The 19,364-nt window shown below is 39.1% G+C and overlaps 1 protein-coding gene across 4 annotated transcripts in view; it reads left to right on the top strand.

The window, feature by feature from the left end:
• DYNC1I1 (dynein cytoplasmic 1 intermediate chain 1) overlaps nt 1–19,364 on the top strand; it is a 342,609-nt gene that overhangs the window by 253,852 nt on the left and 69,393 nt on the right. For all 4 annotated transcript variants that reach the window (XM_059933890.1, XM_059933891.1, XM_059933887.1 and 1 more), the window contains 4 exons: nt 3,302–3,448; nt 7,417–7,530; nt 10,013–10,146; nt 13,827–13,971. In XM_059933890.1, coding sequence (XP_059789873.1) covers nt 3,302–3,448; nt 7,417–7,530; nt 10,013–10,146; nt 13,827–13,971 — 540 coding nt within the window. The remainder of the gene's footprint in view (nt 1–3,301; nt 3,449–7,416; nt 7,531–10,012; nt 10,147–13,826; nt 13,972–19,364) is intronic.

Consider the following 19,364-nt stretch of genomic DNA (forward strand, 5'->3'; position numbering starts at 1 on the left):
CTAAACATTTGGATGAAAAATTAAAAATTCAGTCAATCAACCAAGTGTTTGCTACCATTAAATCAAACATCAGGGTACTTTGAAACATCTCAAGAAATGACTAAATTCTAAACTTTACATCTAGATAATTGTGATCATACTGCCTTAGAGTTTCCATATGAATAGTACTATGTCAAATGTGGCATACCCTGGAGATCTATTTTTAACATTTATACATAGAATATTTACTGTAATTAACATACTGAGCTTAAAAAAATAAGTGCAATTGATGAATCACAAGTTCTCCATCATTTCTAATCTTCCAAATATAAAATAAAAAGTATTTCTACTCTTTTTTCCTCATGGAGGTATCGTAAAGATTGGTTTGAAGCAAAACAAAGTAGACTCTAATGGCAGAACTCTGATGCTCCAAAGTGGTTTTACTCTTTTTTTTTTTTTTAGCACTAATTTGACTTTTTTAAATTACAGTATAATTGATTTACAATGTTGTGTTTGTTTCTGGTGTACAGCAAGTGATTCAGTTATACATGTATATATATTCTTTTTCATATTCTTTTCCATTATGTTTTGTTACAGGATATTGAATATAGTTCCCTGTTCTATACAGTAGGACCTTGTTTCTTATCTATATTATATATAAGTAGCTTGTATCTGCTAATCCCAAACTCCTAATTTATCCCTCCCCCAGCCTTTTCCCTTTGGTAACCATAAATTTGTTTTCTATGTCTATGAGTCTGTTTCTGTTTCACAATAATTTGACTTTTTATCAGATGTAAAGAGAATTCTGAATTCGAGAAGGGGGTGCCTTTCTGACATTTAACGTTTTTTGAAATGATTTAGTTAGTGCTTAGCACTGTGTGTTTAATGAATGAATGAAAAGTGGACACACTAATGAATGAAAAAGTAGGAATTAAGTTCTCACCTTGTGGTGCTGGATTCTGGTTGATCACCAACTATGTATTTCTGTTTTGTAGAAATACCTCCACTGTTTGTTTTTCTGTAGTTTAGTCTCTTAACAAACTTTGTAAGGTTTGGAGCAGTATTTGCTGAGATTTAAGTGAAACACAAAAGCAATTAAGTGGTTTAATTCTGGATTTTTCAAATTTAATGACATTCCTTTATATCCATTGGAGCTTTGGTAAATTCAATTGTTGATATCACCTGGATAATTTTAAGTCTTTCTGAAGTTTCAAAGAAAATGTTTCCAACATAGCTCAAGCAGAATAAGAATTTCATCAATTGAAAGCTCAGAATCGTTTCTGTGAAATGTGTAAAACAAGAAGCTGACCAGCATTATTTTCTTTTTCTTTAATTCAGTACCATTATTGAGAGTTATTCTTGAACTTTATGAAAACCAGATTGGGGCACAAGCATGTTCCCCATTGAATCGTGTTCAAGGAATTGGAATTGAGAATCATTCAAACTAGGAAAACATGACATTGAAAAATAGTCTACATGCTTTATTGTACTTCAGAGAATCTGAGACTCTGACTAGGAACTAGCCTTAGGCTGATAGTAGATCTGATTTTTTTTTTTTTTTTTTTAAATGGACAGTTAGCTTCCCAGTCAGGAAGAGGCCATCATTTCTTTTTCAGTCACTTCTTTGCTTTACTGGCTTATCAGTTACAACCGTTGATCCTGTCTCTCTCTCTCTCTCTCTCTCTGCTCAGAAAGCAGTGATTTCTCGCTATTGCCCACAGAAAACAATCCACACAGTTCCTGCCATTCAAGGTCCTCTCTTGTCTGGCCCGGATGAGCCCTTCAGTCACATTTCCTACTCCCTGCTTCTTCCCTGCAAGCTCCTTCTCAGCCAAACCAGACTGTGGCTGTTCACCAGCCTCTGCTCTGGAGCCTCCAGTCTTGTCTTCCCATCATCCCATCTCTCAGGGATCACTGTTTCTTCTCCTGTCCACTTGCTGAACATTCCACATTTACATCACGGGTGATGCATTCCCTTTCATGAGGTCTTTCTAAGCATCCCACCCTTTCCTCTCCCCTCTTTTTCCCCCTCTCCTAGCTAAACCAAACCTTTCTCACCTCCCCACCACACACACACACGCACGCACACACACACACACACACACACACACACACACACGCTCCTATGATCTAGTCATGGCCCATATCACCTTCAGGGCTGCTGCTTGTGTGTGCAAGTTGTGACCTGCGTAAGCATCTCAAACCCAAGGGACAAGTGAGGACAAAAATCTACTTTCCACTTGCCAGGGCACACGCCCACGTGACTATGTTGTGCAGAGAGGCACCTTTTCTTATTCCATACAAAGGTATGGACTAGGCAGCATGTTCATCGAATGCATGCTTTTTAGTTCTCTTTCCTAGGGCACAGGTTTGTCGAGGGCAATGACTACCTTTGTATTCCCATCATGCCTGGTACAATGCCTTCCTTACACATAAGATCACTCATTGAATTTAATTGAAAGGGTGAAGTGTGTTTATTAAAAACAGTTACTTTCGTGTGTAAATGCAACCATGTAAAGCACAACAGGAATCACAGTGGCCTTCTTAGCAAATGTGGAACAGCCAGCTTGTCTGATTTTAAATGGATCATGGCTCTTGCTCAGCTAAGTAATTTCCTATAAAATGTAGTGCCCAGTCGTCTTCTGTGGAATTTTAGAAACCACATTCATGATGCTATGACAGGCCATGGCAGAGTTGGACTGAAATCCATTTCTGACTGTTTGTTAAAATAGGCAAAGAATAACATTGAGAATTGTCTGAAGTGGGCAGGATAAAGGTCAGGAGAATGCCCATGGGAGGTGAGGGAATCTGGGGAGGAACCAGTTGGATCAGTCTGAGATCAGTACACTTCCTAGAAGTCTACATTAAGCCAAAAAGAAAAAAAAAGTACCCAGTCTCAAAGTCCTCAAAGCCTTGCCAACACTGTACACTGATGCGGACATGCCCTCAAATAAAGAATTGTTTTGTAAAGACTAATGGAGAATTAATATTAATTCTGATGTAATTTTATTGATAAATGGGAAATATCCACAAACCAAGCTTTACAGACCACAAAACAATGATGTACGTAAGACAGGGTTTATGCCTATTTGATGACGTGGCCGAGACTTCAGATTTCAAGTTTCAAGGAGTAAACATCAGCCAACCTCTCCAGGGAAATTCTGTGTCTGTGTACAAAATGTCCTACACACTGTGCGCTTAACATTTGCTTTGTGTTTTCCAGGATGTGCTGACTTTATGTGATGAGCAGTTGTTTCTTCAGGAAGAAACAAGCCTCCTCTAACCATTTCACAGGATGCCTTTCTCCTCTTCCCTCCCACAGTCCTCCGTGATGTCCGTCTGCTTTGCTCGTTTCCATCCCAACTTGGTAGTTGGTGGGACTTACTCGGGCCAGATTGTCCTGTGGGATAATCGCAGTCATCGGAGGACGCCAGTCCAGCGGACACCCTTGTCGGCTGCTGCACACACAGTAAGTCAACGTTTTGTCACATCCCTGTCAGCCATCCAAGCCCTGAAAGAGGGGATAACTGACAGAAGTACGGCTGTTGTTAGTAACTCCAACTTCGAAGTATCTAACTTATAGTGATTGCATCCTGACTGACTAAAGGAAAGCCGAGTGGAAAGTAGATGAAGGAAGCACTGGGTTTAGAGGACTCTCTTAACGATCTACAAGTTTTAACACATAGAAAGGATCTCTTTGGATGTCCCAAAAGCTACCAGGGAGGATAGCTTAAAACTAAAAAATGCCACAGGGAGAAACCTTGGAAGAAGCATCTGTGAAATTGTTTTCCCAAAGAAACTCTTCACATTTACATTATAAGGTGGAAACTCATATTTTCAAATAGACCATAAAGAGTAACCACTTTCTGTCTAGGGATGGCATATGGGACTTTTGCCAACAGGCCTTTTTCACTTGTGATTTGAGGGAGTGCTGTGACTTTAAATTCTGGAATGCATGGTGTAAGTCTCAACGATAAAGTCTACAGTGACAGTATAATCCCTAGGGTTAAAAGTCAACATCTCAAAACCATTACCCATAATTTAGCAGAAGAGGTTCAGTATAGTGTTCGTAAGACAACTAGTCTGTCATTTCCTTTAAGAGAATGACAGGTGTGTTTAGCAATTGTTAGGAGGAATAAGAAGACAGGCATGTCTCCATCAATCTCTGCTACCCTGACATTCAGGGGAATTGATGTCCTTTCTCCGAAATGCCCAAATTATGCCCAAGGATACAGCTCTACTATTGTTTCAATTTCCTTAATGTGGTTGCCTCATTTGTTTCATCTGCTGGCCGCAAAACCCATCTAGCTTTGAAAAAGAACTGCTAGCTGCTTTAGCTGAGACCATGAAGAGGAAAATTCTTCCACCCTTGTAAGATCGACGATGGGAAATGACAAATACCAAGTCAGCCTTAATTCTGATTGACTTGGGCCTAACATACATGCAGGTGAAACTAGTTCTTGGGAATCTTGGAAAATTGCTCTTGCCTACCCCATTTCTCCAAACTAATAACAGAAAATTGTGACCCAGGAGGAGACGGGCTTGATGCAGGTGTTTGCTCAAGGAGCACGAAGCCATTTCTTGGCCCTGTGTGCATATCTGGTGTGTTTGTGAGCATACCTCCTGAAATTTCAAAAAGTTATAAGTCCAGATATTAGAACATTTAGCACAAAGCTTTTGGGGAGAATCCAAATGCAGGAGCTCTTCCAAAGTATTCATCTCTTTTCCAAGCAGCTTAGGATGTGATCTTCACAATGAAAATACTGTTATTATCAAACAGAGTGACATTATTTCTGTTAGAAAATAAAATAACAGTTTTTTTTCTCTTTTGCTGTGTTTTGTTGAATCCACAGCTCAAAGAGCACAGTTAATTTTGTGACTTGTCTTTCAACTTCCACTCATGCCTGGCTGATTGGTACCAGGATCCAAAGTGGTTAAGGAAAAAGAGTCCCACCACAGATTACTAACTAATTTCCTTTCACACCCACCACACATATGCATTTGGGACAACAGGAAATCCTAATTAAAGCAAAAACCTTCTGGCACACAGTAAGTTTATTCCTAAAATAAATAAAAACAATCTGGCTTCTATACTGGAAAAATGAGCGGTACCATTGCTTTTTTCTTTCCATTAAGCAGAGTGATGTGTGTTTGTGTGTGTGTATAAGTAGGCATGCCCACGTGTCTGCTTCTGTTCTGGTTTCTTTACATCTCTCTTTTCTTTTAAACTGAGTTTGATTACTCCTGAAAGCACAGGCCAGTAGTACTGATTAAAGCCAGGGAGGGGCTACCACACACATTCCTTCTCAGGGCATTTGCTCTCTACATCCTTCTAGATGCCTTCTTTCCCTACTACACCCACCCTTAGGAGTCCCGATCCATTAGGGTTTTGGAGATTTGTGTTGATGCTCTGTGGTTAACAAAAGAAACCCTATTGGACTGTTGCTAAAAAGCACTAGGCAGATTTGGGGCTCATAACAATGTTTGGACCTTGCTTTCTCATTCTTCAGTTTACTGAGTCTGCCATTTTCAGGCGAGAATGTGTCTCATCCATTCTTCCAGTTTACTTGCATGCAGGGCTTAGGACGCCACGTGACTCATCCTTGAGTTTGTACGCTGCTGTACGTGCCACATACACCAGAGACTTGGGGAAAAAGCATTGTCCACAGCCCCACGACCAGTCGGTCCTTTTGGTATTTAGAGACCTGATCAGAAGAATATTTCATTCCAGATCTCTGCTGTACTGTCCAGATCTACTAGAGCTGATCCATTTGAAGGTTTCTGCAGGAACGTGGTGTGAAAAAGACATAGGGACTTTGTTGACTCTCCATCAGCATAGGTAAAAGAGGTGACACAGTTGCCAAAAAAGCAAGTGTAAATCTTAAGATGCATTTATACAGGCATTTTTTTTTTTATCACATGAGAAGTGACAATTCAGTGCTCCCTGTATTTCTATATTCAGTTAGTCAGAATGTAGGTAGACGCTTAGGTTTTCATTCGCAGAACTTCACTGGAAGGGGAACCCGGACAAAAGATAGCATATTCAGAAGAGAGTGTCCAGGATGGGGAAGGTATTGAAAACCAGGTCCTCAACGCATTTGAAGGAATGGGTGATGATTAGTCAGAGCAAGACAAGACTGGGGGGAGGAGGGGTAATATAAGAACAATCCATATGTATTATTTGACTTGATGTATATGATGTCAGAGGGCACTTCACTAGAAGTATTTCCTTGAGCTTTCTTCATCCCCATGGGTAGAAGGAGGAACTGCCCAAGAATTAGTGCTAAAACTGGCTAAGAAAGGTGTTTGAGCAGAGTTTGGACCACCTCTTGGGAGAGGCAGATGAACAGCTATACTTATGATTATTACAGTTCCTTCTGACCAGGAGTTTATATGATAATAATAGTTTGGGAACCATCCTTTATATAATATCAACTTTCCAATATTAGAGATTGTTTCATTGTTGTTGTGGCTAGGTATTTTGGACAGTAACTCATCAAGAGAGAGACTCAGACTGTCAGCTATTTGCACAGAGAAGCATCGACTGAGTTGTGGTTTGGCCACTGATGGCTAAGCTGCCTGAAATCTAACCCAAATTACTGCTAGGTTGTGCTTCTGCTAACCTTCCATTTAGTATTTAATGTGCAGCTGCAAATGATTTTAGCCTACCATTTAGGATTCTACAGAGTAGAATAACCTTCTTGCATTATGACAAAAGGTTAGAACATCTTGCTTATGATTCCTGGGATGTTTAAGTGACCTTTCTCAAGGCCCTGGCCAAATCTAAGCCTCCATACTACCCTAAACAATATTTTGAAAAATAAGTCTATCATTAATCCTAGGTTTTACAGCAACATAAAAAAACCTAATTTAATCTTACTAGGTTCCTTGTGCCAATAATTTCCACCATCAGTATCTCTCCCTCAAATCAAAGAGGCTGATGAATATTAACCACTTTGTATAAAGCATGTTAACAAATGTTTGGCACGGTGGGTATAATGCACTAAACTCCAGAGTTGGTAACACTCCTTCCAAAAGGCAATTGTTCTACCCTTTTGAAGACTGTCTTTTTCCGTCACCCGTGGTGAGCTTAGAAGCCAGACTATGTGGCGGAGCCTCATTCAAGTAATACACTTTCACCTCCCTGAGCACCTCTCTCCCATCAGTCCTCATGTGCTCCCGTTTGCTTCAGCTCCATTGTACTGCATCTGACCGAGCAAGGTGAAGCTTTCTGAGTATTTCCACTATGACGTGTTGCTGCCAGAGCTTTTAAAAAGAAATCAGGTTCAAATCAAAAGTGGCAAATGACCTGAGGCTTGTATTATTGTGGGATTATGTCACTCCTTAATCCTTGTTTTAGAGTAATGTGTTTGACACTCAGATGTAAGCATTTCCTCTTGGACGGGGGTTTGATCCTCCATGTTTATGTTTCTGCAGCATCCCGTGTACTGTGTAAATGTTGTTGGGACCCAGAATGCTCATAACCTCATCACTGTCTCTACCGATGGTAAAATGTGTTCCTGGAGCCTGGACATGCTCTCCACTCCACAGGTGGGTTTGTTTTCCCCTACGCATAAGAGCATCTTGGTTAAAAGAGATACCTGCCTAATGGAACAGAGTTCCTAAAAGCCAAACCCTCACATCCTATAGGACCTAAAATCAATGTGTGCACTTGAAAGAGTGGGGCCTGTTTTCAGCAGCCTCCTTTTGAAGCCAAAACCCATTTCCTTTACCACAAATCATGTAATTATTGTAATACGTTAATCCTTAGGTCAGTTTCAAGTGAAAATGAAATAATCCATTTTAAAGCATAGTAATTATGGAAGTTGGCTGTGGTAGGAATTGTACTTACCCTGCAGCATTGTTAAACAAATATGAACGGGGTTGGAGCTCAGCAGAGCGATCCCTGATGGGTCCTTGCCTTGGAGAAAAGGTATCCCAGCAAAACAGAAATCCAAGCCCTTGCTTGTATCTGTAGCCTAGACAACCGCCTTGTGTGTTTGAAGAATTTGTCCAACCATCTGTTTTCTCCTCTGGAATGTTTGTTAGGGTGGCTCCTGCCATTCCTTGCTCAACAAACAAGAAGTTGAAAATGAAAAAGTTCCAAGGTTTCCAGACTGCTCCTGATTACAGTAATGGGAGCTAAACAAAGAAGCAGAAGTGGAAGAGACCATTGGGGGAGGCATCTAAATGCAGCTTTCAGAATATATGTATGTACACACACACAGAAGGCAACACTTACATCCACAGATAAATACACACATATCCATACTCTTTCCAAATTTCTTGGGGATAAAAGTACTTCACTCTCCTCCAGCTCAAAACAGAGAAGAATTTCCTGTTACAACCTTTGACAATGTGAGGAGACATCAAGAAAATTGTAAGAGATATCTAGGAGATACTTCTCAATTTTAACATTCCTATTCCCTTTTCTGGAATAACAATCCTGGAATGTCTCTGTCACAATTTTAGAAGACATTAGAAGTTTCAGTATACATAAGGAAATGTGGAAACCGAAAAGAACCTCCCATAAGTTTCCACAAAATACAGTTGAAGAGAATACTAAGACTAAAGAAGTTCTTTTTATAATTTTAGTGTGGGGGGAGATCTAATAAGTTCCTTACAATTTAAGTTCCTCTTTTTGCTGATCTTTAACATTTATACAAGTTGGGAGATGTGTGTGGGTATTTTATAGCTTTGTCTTAAATTTCTCAGCAATATGTTGTTTTCTTTTAAAAGCAAACAGATATGAGTGAACCCTCTAATTAGGAATTTTTAATTGCCCATTTTGCTGATTAAATGTGTGTTTGTTTAGGTTAAAGCCAGTCATACGGGGGCTACATGACCATTTTTATTAGTTTTGGCATGCCCGCAGACGCCTGTCTCTGTACAGAGATGGAGCATTTCGTGGCATGGCTGTGGAAGGCAGGCAGACGTGGGAACAGACAACAGTTGCCCTATTCCCTCTCTGTCCCACGTGGGTGACCAAGAGACTGTACCTTCCCTCTGCTAATTTTAGCCATGGAGCAGACCACCGGATGGTCCCGTTTTCTGTATCACACTATCACAGCATCCCCTCACTAAAGCACCCGCTGCGTCTGGATCTCACACACTGCAAGCATGTCACATGACCACGTGGTCTGCACTTCCCAGACTGTTAGCATGTGCTTCCGATTTATGGACTCCTTAGCTGCGATGACTAGGTTTATTTGTTTGCATAAAAAAAGACTAAACTTCCAAACAGAATGACATGATCCCCTAGAATGTTTTTTTTAAAGTTACTTTAGGTGCACAAAGCAGGCTATTTGATGTAAATAGCCAGAAATAGTCAAGGATGTTAGTTATACTTAACTATTCTTCACTGTCGTTAAACTTAATTCAGCAGAATGTCTTTTAAAATACACTTGAATTCCCAAGTTTGAAAATCGTTTTAGATAAAATAAAGACTCTCATTTACCATTTAAAGACTTATTTAAACATTGTTTTTTGCAGGCTTAGAGCCTACACACCCAGTGTCTGCCCTTCATGAAATCTAGTCCCTGTTGAAATCTGGTTTTTATGACCTGAGTGACAACTTTCTGGTTTCGGTCTGTGGAGGACACACACTCCTGCTTTGACAAACGTGCTTAGTACATCTGATATTAATACAAGTGTATTCTCACGAACAATTGATTTTGAAAATGTTTGTAAATATAAGGGTATTGTGTGTTGTATTAAAGCCTGGGGCTGACAAGTGTAACCATTACAGTATTATCTTTAGTTTCTGCACCATTAGTTTCAAAATTCTCACCTGTCATCTCTGCCTGACTTCAGAAGCAGCAGCACACACTGATGAAATACAGCCGGCCTGAAACCAGAGATACACAGAAGCATGAATGTCAGGGGCAGTAAAGCGTGGTTTCTGGCACAGCCGGGGTCTTTTGTAACGCTGTGTGAAAAGCAAACAGACGATTTAGTCAAATGATTTTTCCGTGCTATCTTTGGCATGGCAAGGAGTCGACAGAGGGAATGTAACCACGCCATGTTTTGGTAGGAGAGCATGGAGCTGGTGTACAATAAGTCCAAGCCTGTGGCTGTTACCGGAATGGCTTTCCCAACGGGAGACGTCAATAACTTCGTGGTTGGCAGTGAGGAGGGTACGGTCTACACGGCCTGTCGTCATGGAAGGTGAGTTTCTGTTTTCTTACCGATGACGTGTTCTGCGTTTCCAAAAGTCTGTTATCGCTTTCTGGATTATAACCACCTTGCATTATGAGAAAGGCATTTCTGAAGAAATGCAAATCACAGCCTCCTGTCTTCACTATTTTATAGCATCCTTCTGCTATAAGGATGCCATTTGTAAGCCTTTAGCCATTTGTAAGCCTTTGTAAGGCTTTAGCCATTTGTAAGCCCTTGATGGTTCACATTGCCTGAAGGAAAAAAGTCCAAGCTTCTTAGCATATCCTAGAAGATTCTTGATCACCCTTGACTACCTGCCCCTTCCCAGCCTCAGCCTTCAGGCTCCAGCCATGCACCCATCCCCCAATATGGCTGATCCCACCACACCTCTGTGAGTTTGTACATTCGGTTTCTCCCGCTGGGTCTGGTATTTCTCCCTTCTTGGCCTGGTTAATTCCTCCTCACCCTTCAAGAGCCAGAACAAAGGTCTTTCCACATTGAAGCCTCTCCTGACTCTCTTGGACAAAGAAATCATTTCCCTCTTTATGTTTCCGTAGCATTTTCATTCCCTTTATTCATTCATTCTTTCAAGGAATGTTTCCTAAGAACCTACCATGTGCCAGGCACCATCATGTCATAAGGATGCAGTAAGGAACAAAACAGACCTGGAGTTCATATTCTGGTTGAGGGTGAATGATAGTAAACTAATAAACAAGTAAATATGTGGTTTAAGATGATAAGTGCTATGGAGAAAATTAAAGTAGAATAAATGGGATAGGACTACAAGCTGTCAGATAGGTTTGTTGTTTTATATATTTTCATATCACTTCTACATTAGCATTCATCACATTTTATTTCAACTCTTCAGTCATCTGCCATTTTTCTCTTACTAAACTATTTCCATTTCATCATTGGTTTCCTGCCTGGTGCCTGGCACATAGTAAGTGAGGAGTTAAAAATTTATATGGGGAATAAAGAGTGACAGTAACCAAATAATATAGAGAAGTGCCTTAGGGCCCTTCCTCTCAATCAGAGGCTGAAATAGTATGAGATACATAAGGCAGAATGAAGATTCCAGGTGATAAGAATTCTGTCTTGATTGAGAGATTGGCAGATGCTCCTGGAAAAATCTCAGGAAAAAGTGGAATTCAATAATCTAGACTGGGTTATAAAATTACATGCAAGACTTAATGAATGGACTCACAGCTTTTGAAAGGTTCACTGTGTTCACCTTGGTGTGTTATTTCTCTTTCACTTTAGTAGTTCTAATTCAATTGATTTTTCATCTCTTGCACTCATCACAGGCTATTTACATTGAATGAGGAACCGGAAATTGTTCCAAGTTCATACTCTGGTGTATTTGTGATTTGTAGAAATAACAGGCATCCGTGGCTCAGCTATACGATTTTTCCATTCACACAATACAGGCTGTGAAGTTCCTACTGTGCTCTCCACAGAAACAAGCAGTATTTTCCCTGCTCACATGAGTAAAAGATGACTAGGAAGATGTGCCTCATAATTCCATGCCCAATAGTCCTACTTCATAAGTATTGGCTAAAACCACACATCAGTTTTATGAAAGCATAGGAAGATCTGATAGAGTTGTTCATTCATGGAAACGTTCACCGCACAACTACTGTCAGCAAAGTGCATTGCTAGATGTTGCCAGGCATGCAGACATCATTTAAACCTGTTCCTATCTTCAAGAAACTGATGATGGTGGGAAAGGTAAGCACACAAACATCTGCAAGACAGGTAGAATGTCGTAAGTGGCATGAGAGAGGCACAGAGAGCAGCAGTGGGCCAAACAGAAACTCCCAGGTTTATCTACGTATTTTTTAGAATCGACAGGGCACAGGTTCAGTTGACTTAACCCAAGGCTTTAATTATCTGTGAGGGCTATAGCACATGTTCATTGATAACTTTCAGATTTTAAAAAATTTTCTTTCATGTGAATAACCATTTACATGGTGAATATTTTTGCTCTGTGGCTCTTGTCCTTTTCGAGCACACACCACAGAAGATGCATTGTGGTTCAAAAGAAGGGTACCTAAGGTACAAACCACAAATCATTTTACAATGAGCTTGATTTTGCTGTTTACATTGGTCCATCTATCTGAAATATAAAATACAGATCTCAGTAGAGTTGTAGAGTCATAGGCATTGGGCTTCATAGTGATCTTAAGTGGGTCATATAGGGCTACAGGGGAGAGGTGCAAAATTTCTCTGTTTCACCTAACATGGAAAAGGTGCAAATCCACTTCCATAAATTAAATAAGTTCTTCATTTTGCACCCTATAAACCCTTTCAGGATGCTGTTAAGAGCAAATGGAGTCTCACCAGGGGCCACTTCAAAGATCAGTTCCTCATGTTCTCTAGAACAAATGTAAATGATCACGTGTGGAACTGCTGTTAGCAGTTTCACCAGGCATAATTTTTGAGTGCCTGTTACATGGAACATATGCTGCAGCACTTGGCTCGTGATTTCAAATTTTTGCTTAGCACACTGACATTTACTGGTGCTCCAGAAGCCCACATTCTTTAATAACTTAATACATTTTCACTCTTTGTGACATAATATATAGAATCCACAATCCCTCTGTATTTGTCATATGTATAACGTTGTGCACATGAATTTTTAAAATATAGCATTTTGGTATATTTTCTAATTGGGTGTGATTGTGTGCAGACTATTGTGGGATAATAGGGGCTGGGAACAATCCCAGCTTAGTTAAATAAACAACATATGTCTGCGGATAACTTTCAAACTGTGTATCGCCATTTCTCAAATGTGCTCCTGTTGGGGAAAAAGGCATAAGCTTGCCTCTTTCTTTGCTGTTTCGTTCAACAAATGTTTATTGAGCACTTACTACATGCTAAACAAGGCACCAGCCCTTACGGAATTTACATTTAGTGGATTTGTAAATTACTCTTCCGCTTTCAGTGAAAACATCATTTTCTCCATATGACATTTAAGTTATTTTGCCTATTATTTTGTGGTGACAAGGTTTCCACAAAGTTTTACATTTTCAGGTATGTCAGCTTAGTTTAAGAACTTTTTCTCAAAAGGGTAAATGCAAGTATTCAAGGATATATGGAGTTTTATAGCCAATGGGCTCCCCGGAAGGAGTTAAAATGGGAGTTGTGTCAAAGTCACCACAAGAGTAGAATCATCTTATTATAAATATGAAAGCTCTGAGATCTGAGTGTACAGTCGTCCCCTGGTATCCGAATCCACAGGGAATTGGTTCCAGAAGCCCCTGCAGGTACCAAAATCCGAGGATGCTCAAGTCCCTTCTATAAAACGGCGCAGTACAGTCAGACCTCCATATCGCGGGCTCAACGTCTGCAGTTATAGAGGGCCGGCTGCATGTGTTTTGCATCAAAGCAGCTGCAACGACAGTGATGGGCTTTGAGGCACTCCTGAAAAAGGATTAAATGATAAAAATTTGATATTAAATTCTGAAGATTAAAAAGATGTTATCGCCCCATATTGTTTTTTTAATCACCAAGAGTAGTATAGCATTTATTTCTCTCAGGGTAACTGTGAAAGTGGTTTCATCTCTGATGGTTTATGGCTGTGCTAAATTACGGAGAAGTAATCACGCAGAAACAAGCCTAGTTTTTGTAAAGTAATCAGTGCTTTGCGAAGGTCACTGAAACTCTGCTCTTGTGTGGTCTTTGTGCAGCAAAGCAGGTATTGGGGAAGTCTTCGAAGGCCACCAAGGGCCAGTGACAGGAATTAACTGCCACATGGCAGTGGGCCCAATCGACTTTTCACACCTGTTTGTCACGTCGTCGTTTGACTGGACCGTCAAACTGTGGACCACAAAGGTAAGAAAACCTTGATTTACATTCCCAGGTAATACACAGGGGAAGAGGACAATTTTGTCCCCTGGGAGGAGTTGTAGGGAACCTGAAATCTCTTCCAGGAGACCTGGCATTAGGAATTTGTACAACCTTCTGGTGAACCTGACCTGCCTCAGAGCTAGTTAAGCCTCACTTTCTCAGTCTATTTTATTTATTTTAACATATATAAGTAATACTGGAGAACACTCTAATTGTAAAAATTCGAACAATGCAAATAATGATAAAACAGGTCCTCCTTCACCAATACTTAGCCTGCCCATGACATTGCCTTCATTGCCTTCCATCCCAGGTACCCTCTGCTATCAGTTTAGTGTTGAGTGTCCAGAGCATTGCAGTACTTACTCACATACATCTGTACCTATGGAAATACAGGACTTGAGACTTGGGTTTCTTGGTTTTGGGGGTTTGGGTTTTGGGGTTTTTTTGAGTTCTTGATGGTTTTTAAGCTAGTAAATGGCACCATCCTATTTGTGCTTTCACAAGTAATTCTGACCATGTTTGGGAGCAAGAAAAACTAGAAAAAGCCACCTAGAAGGAAGGTGCAGGAGTCCAGGGAAGAAATGACAGTGGCTTAGATCAGTAGTTTGGAATGGAGAGAAGTAGATGGATTTGAGAATCATTTATGAGGTAAAAGCCACAGAAACTGGTGATTGATTTGATACAAGGAAGGTGAGAGAGGGAGTCAGCAGGAAAAAACCCAGGTTTAAGACTGGGGCAACTGGAGATCTGTGGTGGCACTCATTGCGGTGGAGAACACCCAAGGAGGCGCATGTTGGTGAGGAGGGATGTACAGGTCGTATTTAAGGTGGCTGGGAGGCACAGTTCACAGCCTTCACTACGCAGTTTGATAATTGGGACAGAAGCAGAGGAAGCACTTTGGGCTGCTCATACGGACCTAGTTGCAATCAGAACAACGATTATTAAGTCCAAGGAGTGGACTTTAAAAGAAATGCTAAAACACAATGCAGAGAAAGAGAAATATTTAGGAAATAAACAGGAGAAATGGAAGTAGAAAAAAAAGATTAAAAAGTAACAACTCAAGAAATAGGAAAAAATTAGAATTGTTTGCGTATAGGGCTTCCGGGGTATTAATGGAGAGGACTGTGTCAAGATGACAGAATTGGCTCTTAACTGTATGAAAAACAACCACACTTAGAAATTCAAACTCAAACCAAGCTGAGAAACCTCAACTATGAGATTGACACAAATCCAAAAGATAACATACTCTGTGAGGAGACCGAAAGAAAACAACCATTCTAATACATTGTCATTGGAAATGCAAACGGTACAATGCTAATGGAGGGGAATTTGGCAATATCTAAAAATAATGAATGCATATTTGCTCACTGACAGAGCAATTCCCGCTTCTAGGATTCTATGCCAAAGATGTACTAGCAATAAATAAGAAAAAGACTTATGCAGAGGGATATTTGTTCAAAGACTACCTTGAATAGCAAAACATTGGAAAAACCCCGAAAGTCCATCAATAGGACACTGGACAAATCAAAAGTATGATACATCCACATGAAGGAGTACTATTCAGATGTAGAAAGAAATGAAGATGTCCATATGCTTATTATGAAGTGATCTCTAGAATAGAGAGATCACTATATTTTTAAATGAGAAACGTAAATAGTATGTTGTCACCATTTAATATTTACTTATACATTTTTTAAATTTAATTTTTATTTTATAGTTGATTTACAATGTTTTGTTAGTTTCAGGTATACAGCAAAGTGCTTCAGTTCATTCTCAGATTCTTTTCCCATATGGGTTATTACAGAATATTGAGCCGGGCTATACAGTAGGTCCTTGTTGATTATTTTATATAAAGTAGTGTGTACACGTTAATCCCAATCTCCTGATGTATCCCTCCCCCAACCTTTCCCCTTTGGTAACCATAAATTTGTTTTTGAACTCTGTGAGTCTGTTTCTGTTTTGTAAATAAGTTCATTTGTATCATTTTTTTAGATTCCACATGTAAGTGATATATATTTGTATTTCTCTGACTTCACTTAGTATAATAATCTCTAGGTCCACCCATGCTGCTGCAAACGGCATTATTTCATTCTTTTTTGTGGCTAATATTCCATTGTATATATGTACCACATCTTCTTTATCCATTCCTCTGTTGATGGACATTTAGACTGCCTCCATGTCTTCGCTGCTGTAAATAGTGCTGCAGTGAACATTGGGGTGCATGTTTCTATTTGAATTATGGTTTTCTCCAGATATATGCCCATGAGTGGGATTGCTAGATCATATGGTAGTTCTAGTTTTAGATTTTTAAGGAGCCTCCATACTGTACTCCATAATGGTTGTACCAATTTATATTCCCACCAACAGTGTAGGAGGGTTCCCTTTTCTCAACACCCTCTCCAGCATTTATTGTTTGTAGACTTTGATGATGGCCATTCTGACCAGTGTGAGGTGATACCTCATTGTAGTTTTGATTTGCATTTCTCTGATAATTAGCAAAGTTGAGCATCTTTTCATGTGCTTTTTGGGCATCTGTATGTCTTCTTTGGAGAAATGTCTGTTTCAACCTTCTGCCCACTTCTTGATTGTGTTGATTGGTTTTTTTTTGTTTGTTTTTGGTTTTTTTTTTTTTATATTGAGCTGCATTAGCTATATGTATATTTTGGAGATTAATCCCTTGTTGGTCACTTCGTTTGCAAATATTTTCTCTCATTCTGTGGGTTGTCTTTTTGTTTTGTTTTTGGTTTCCTTTGCTATGCAAAAGCGTTGAAGTTTCATTAGGTCCCATTTGTTTATTTTTGTTTTTATTTTCATTACTCTAGGAGGTGGATCCAGAAAGATATTGCTGAGATTTATGTCAAAGAGTGTTCTGCCTGTGTTTTCCTCTAAGAGTTTTATAGTATCCAGTCTTACATTTAGGTCTTGAATCCATTTTGAGTTTATTTTTGTGTACAGTATTAGGGAGTGTTCTAATTTCATTCTTTTGCACGTAGCTGTCCAGTTTTCCCAGCACCACTTATTAAAGAGACTGTCTTTTCTCCATTGTATATTCTTGCCTCCTTTGTCGTAGATTAATTGACCATAGGTGCATGGGTTTATTTCTGGGCTTTCTATCCTGTTCCACTTATCTGTATATCTGTTTTTGTGCCAGTACCATACTGTTTTGATGGCTGTAGCTTTGTAGTATAATCTGAAGTCAGGGAGCCTGATTCCTCCAGCTCCGTTTTTCTTTCTCAGGATTGCTTTGCCTATTCAGGGTCTTATGGGTTTCTGTACAAATTTTAAAAGTTTTGTTCTAGTTCTTTGAAAAATACCATTGGTAATTTAGTAGGGATTGCATTGAATCTGTAGATTGCCTTGGATAGTATAGTCATTTTGACAATATTGAGTCTTCCCATCCAAGAACTTGGTATAACTTTCCATCTGTTTGTATCGTCTTCAATTTCTTTCATCAGCATCTTAAAGTTTTCAAAGTACAGGTCTTTTGCCTCCTTAGGTAGGTTTATTCCTAGGTATTTTATTCTTTTTGATGCAGTGGTAAATGGGATTGTTTCCTTAATTTCTCTTTCTGATCTTTTGTTGTTAGTGTATAGAAATGCAAGAGATTTCCCTGTATTAATTTTGTATCCTGCAACTTTACCAAGTTTGTTTATGAACTCTAGTAGTTCTCTGGTAGCATCTTCAGGATTTTCTGTATATAGTATCATGTCATCTGCAAATGGTGACAGTTTTACTTCTTTTCAAATTTGGATTCCTTTTATTACTTTTTCTTCTCTGATTGCTGTGATTAGAGGACTTCCAAAGCTATGTTGAATAAAAGTGGTAAGAGTGAACATTCTTGTCTTGTTCCTGATCTTAGAGGAAATGCTTTCAGCTTTTCACCATTGAGTATGATGTTACCTGTGGGTTTGTCATATATGGCCTTTATTATGTTGAGGTAGGTTCCCTCTATGCCCACTTTCTGGAGACTTTTTATCATAAATGGCTGCCGAATTTTGTCAAAACAATTTTCTGCTTCTATTGAGATGATCATATGGTTTTTATTCTTCAGTTTGTTAATGTGGTGCATCACACTGATTGATTTGCAGATATTGAAAAAGCCTTGCACCCCTGGGATAAATCCCACTTGATTATGGTGTATGATCCTTTTAATGTATTGTTGGATTCAGTTTGCTAGTAATATTTTGTTGAGGATTTTTGCATCTATGTTCATTAGTGATATTTGCCTATAATTCTCTTTTTTTGTGATATCTTTTGTCTGGTTTTGGTATCAGGGTGATACCTCATAGAATGAGTTTGGGGGTGTTCCTTCCCCTGTAATTTTTTGGAATAGTTTCAGAAGTATAGGTGTTAGCTCTTCTCTAAATGTTTGATAGAATTCGCCTGTGAAGCCATGTGGTCCTGGAGTTTTGGTTGTTGGGAGTTTTTAAATCACAGTTTCAATTTCAGTGCTTGTGATTGGTCTATTCATATTTTCTATTCCTGGTTCAGTTTGGGAGATTGTACCTTTCTAAGAATTTGCCCATTTCTTCTAGGTTGTACATTTTATTGGCATATAGTTGCTTGTAGTAGTCTTTTATGATCCTTTGTATTTCTGTGATGTCAGCTGTAACTTCTCCTTTTTCATTTCTAATGTTATTGATTTGAGCCCTCTTTTTTTCTTGATGATTCTGGCTAAAGGTTTGTCAATTTTGTTTATCTTTTCAAAGAACCAGCTTTTAGTTTCACTGATCTTTTCTGTTGTTTTCTTTGTCTCTATTTAATTTATTTCTGCTCTGATGTTTATGATTTCTTTCCTCCTACTAACTTTGGGTTTTGCTTATTCTTCTTTTTCTAGTTGCTTTAGGTGTAAGGTTAGATTGTTTATTTGGGATTTTTCTTGTTTCCTGAAGTAAGATTGTATTGCTATAAACTTCCCTTTTGAGAACTGCTTTTGCCACATCCCATAAGTTTTGGATTGTTGTGTTTTCATTGTCTTTTGTCTCTAGGTATTTTTTTAAATTTCCTCTTTGATTTCTTCAGTGATCCATTGGTTGTTTAGTAGCATATTGTTTAGCCTCCACATGTTTGTGGTTTTTACAGTTTTTTTCTTGTAGTTGATTTCTAATCTCATAGCATTGCAGTCAGAAAAGATGCTTGATATGATTTCAGTTTTCTTAAATTTATCGAGGCTTGCTTTATGGCCCAGCATTTGATCTATCCTAGAGAATATTCCACGTGCACTTGGAAGAATGTGTATTCTGCTGCTTTTGGATGGAATGCTCTATAAATATCAAGTCCATCTGGTCTAATGTGGCATTTAAGGCCTGTGTTTCCTTACTGATTTTGTGTCTGGATGATCTGTCCATTGATGTACGTGGGGAATTAAAGTCCCCCAG

The sequence above is a fragment of the Balaenoptera ricei genome, chromosome 9 (assembly GCF_028023285.1).
Source record: "Balaenoptera ricei isolate mBalRic1 chromosome 9, mBalRic1.hap2, whole genome shotgun sequence".
NCBI lineage: Eukaryota > Metazoa > Chordata > Mammalia > Artiodactyla > Balaenopteridae > Balaenoptera > Balaenoptera ricei.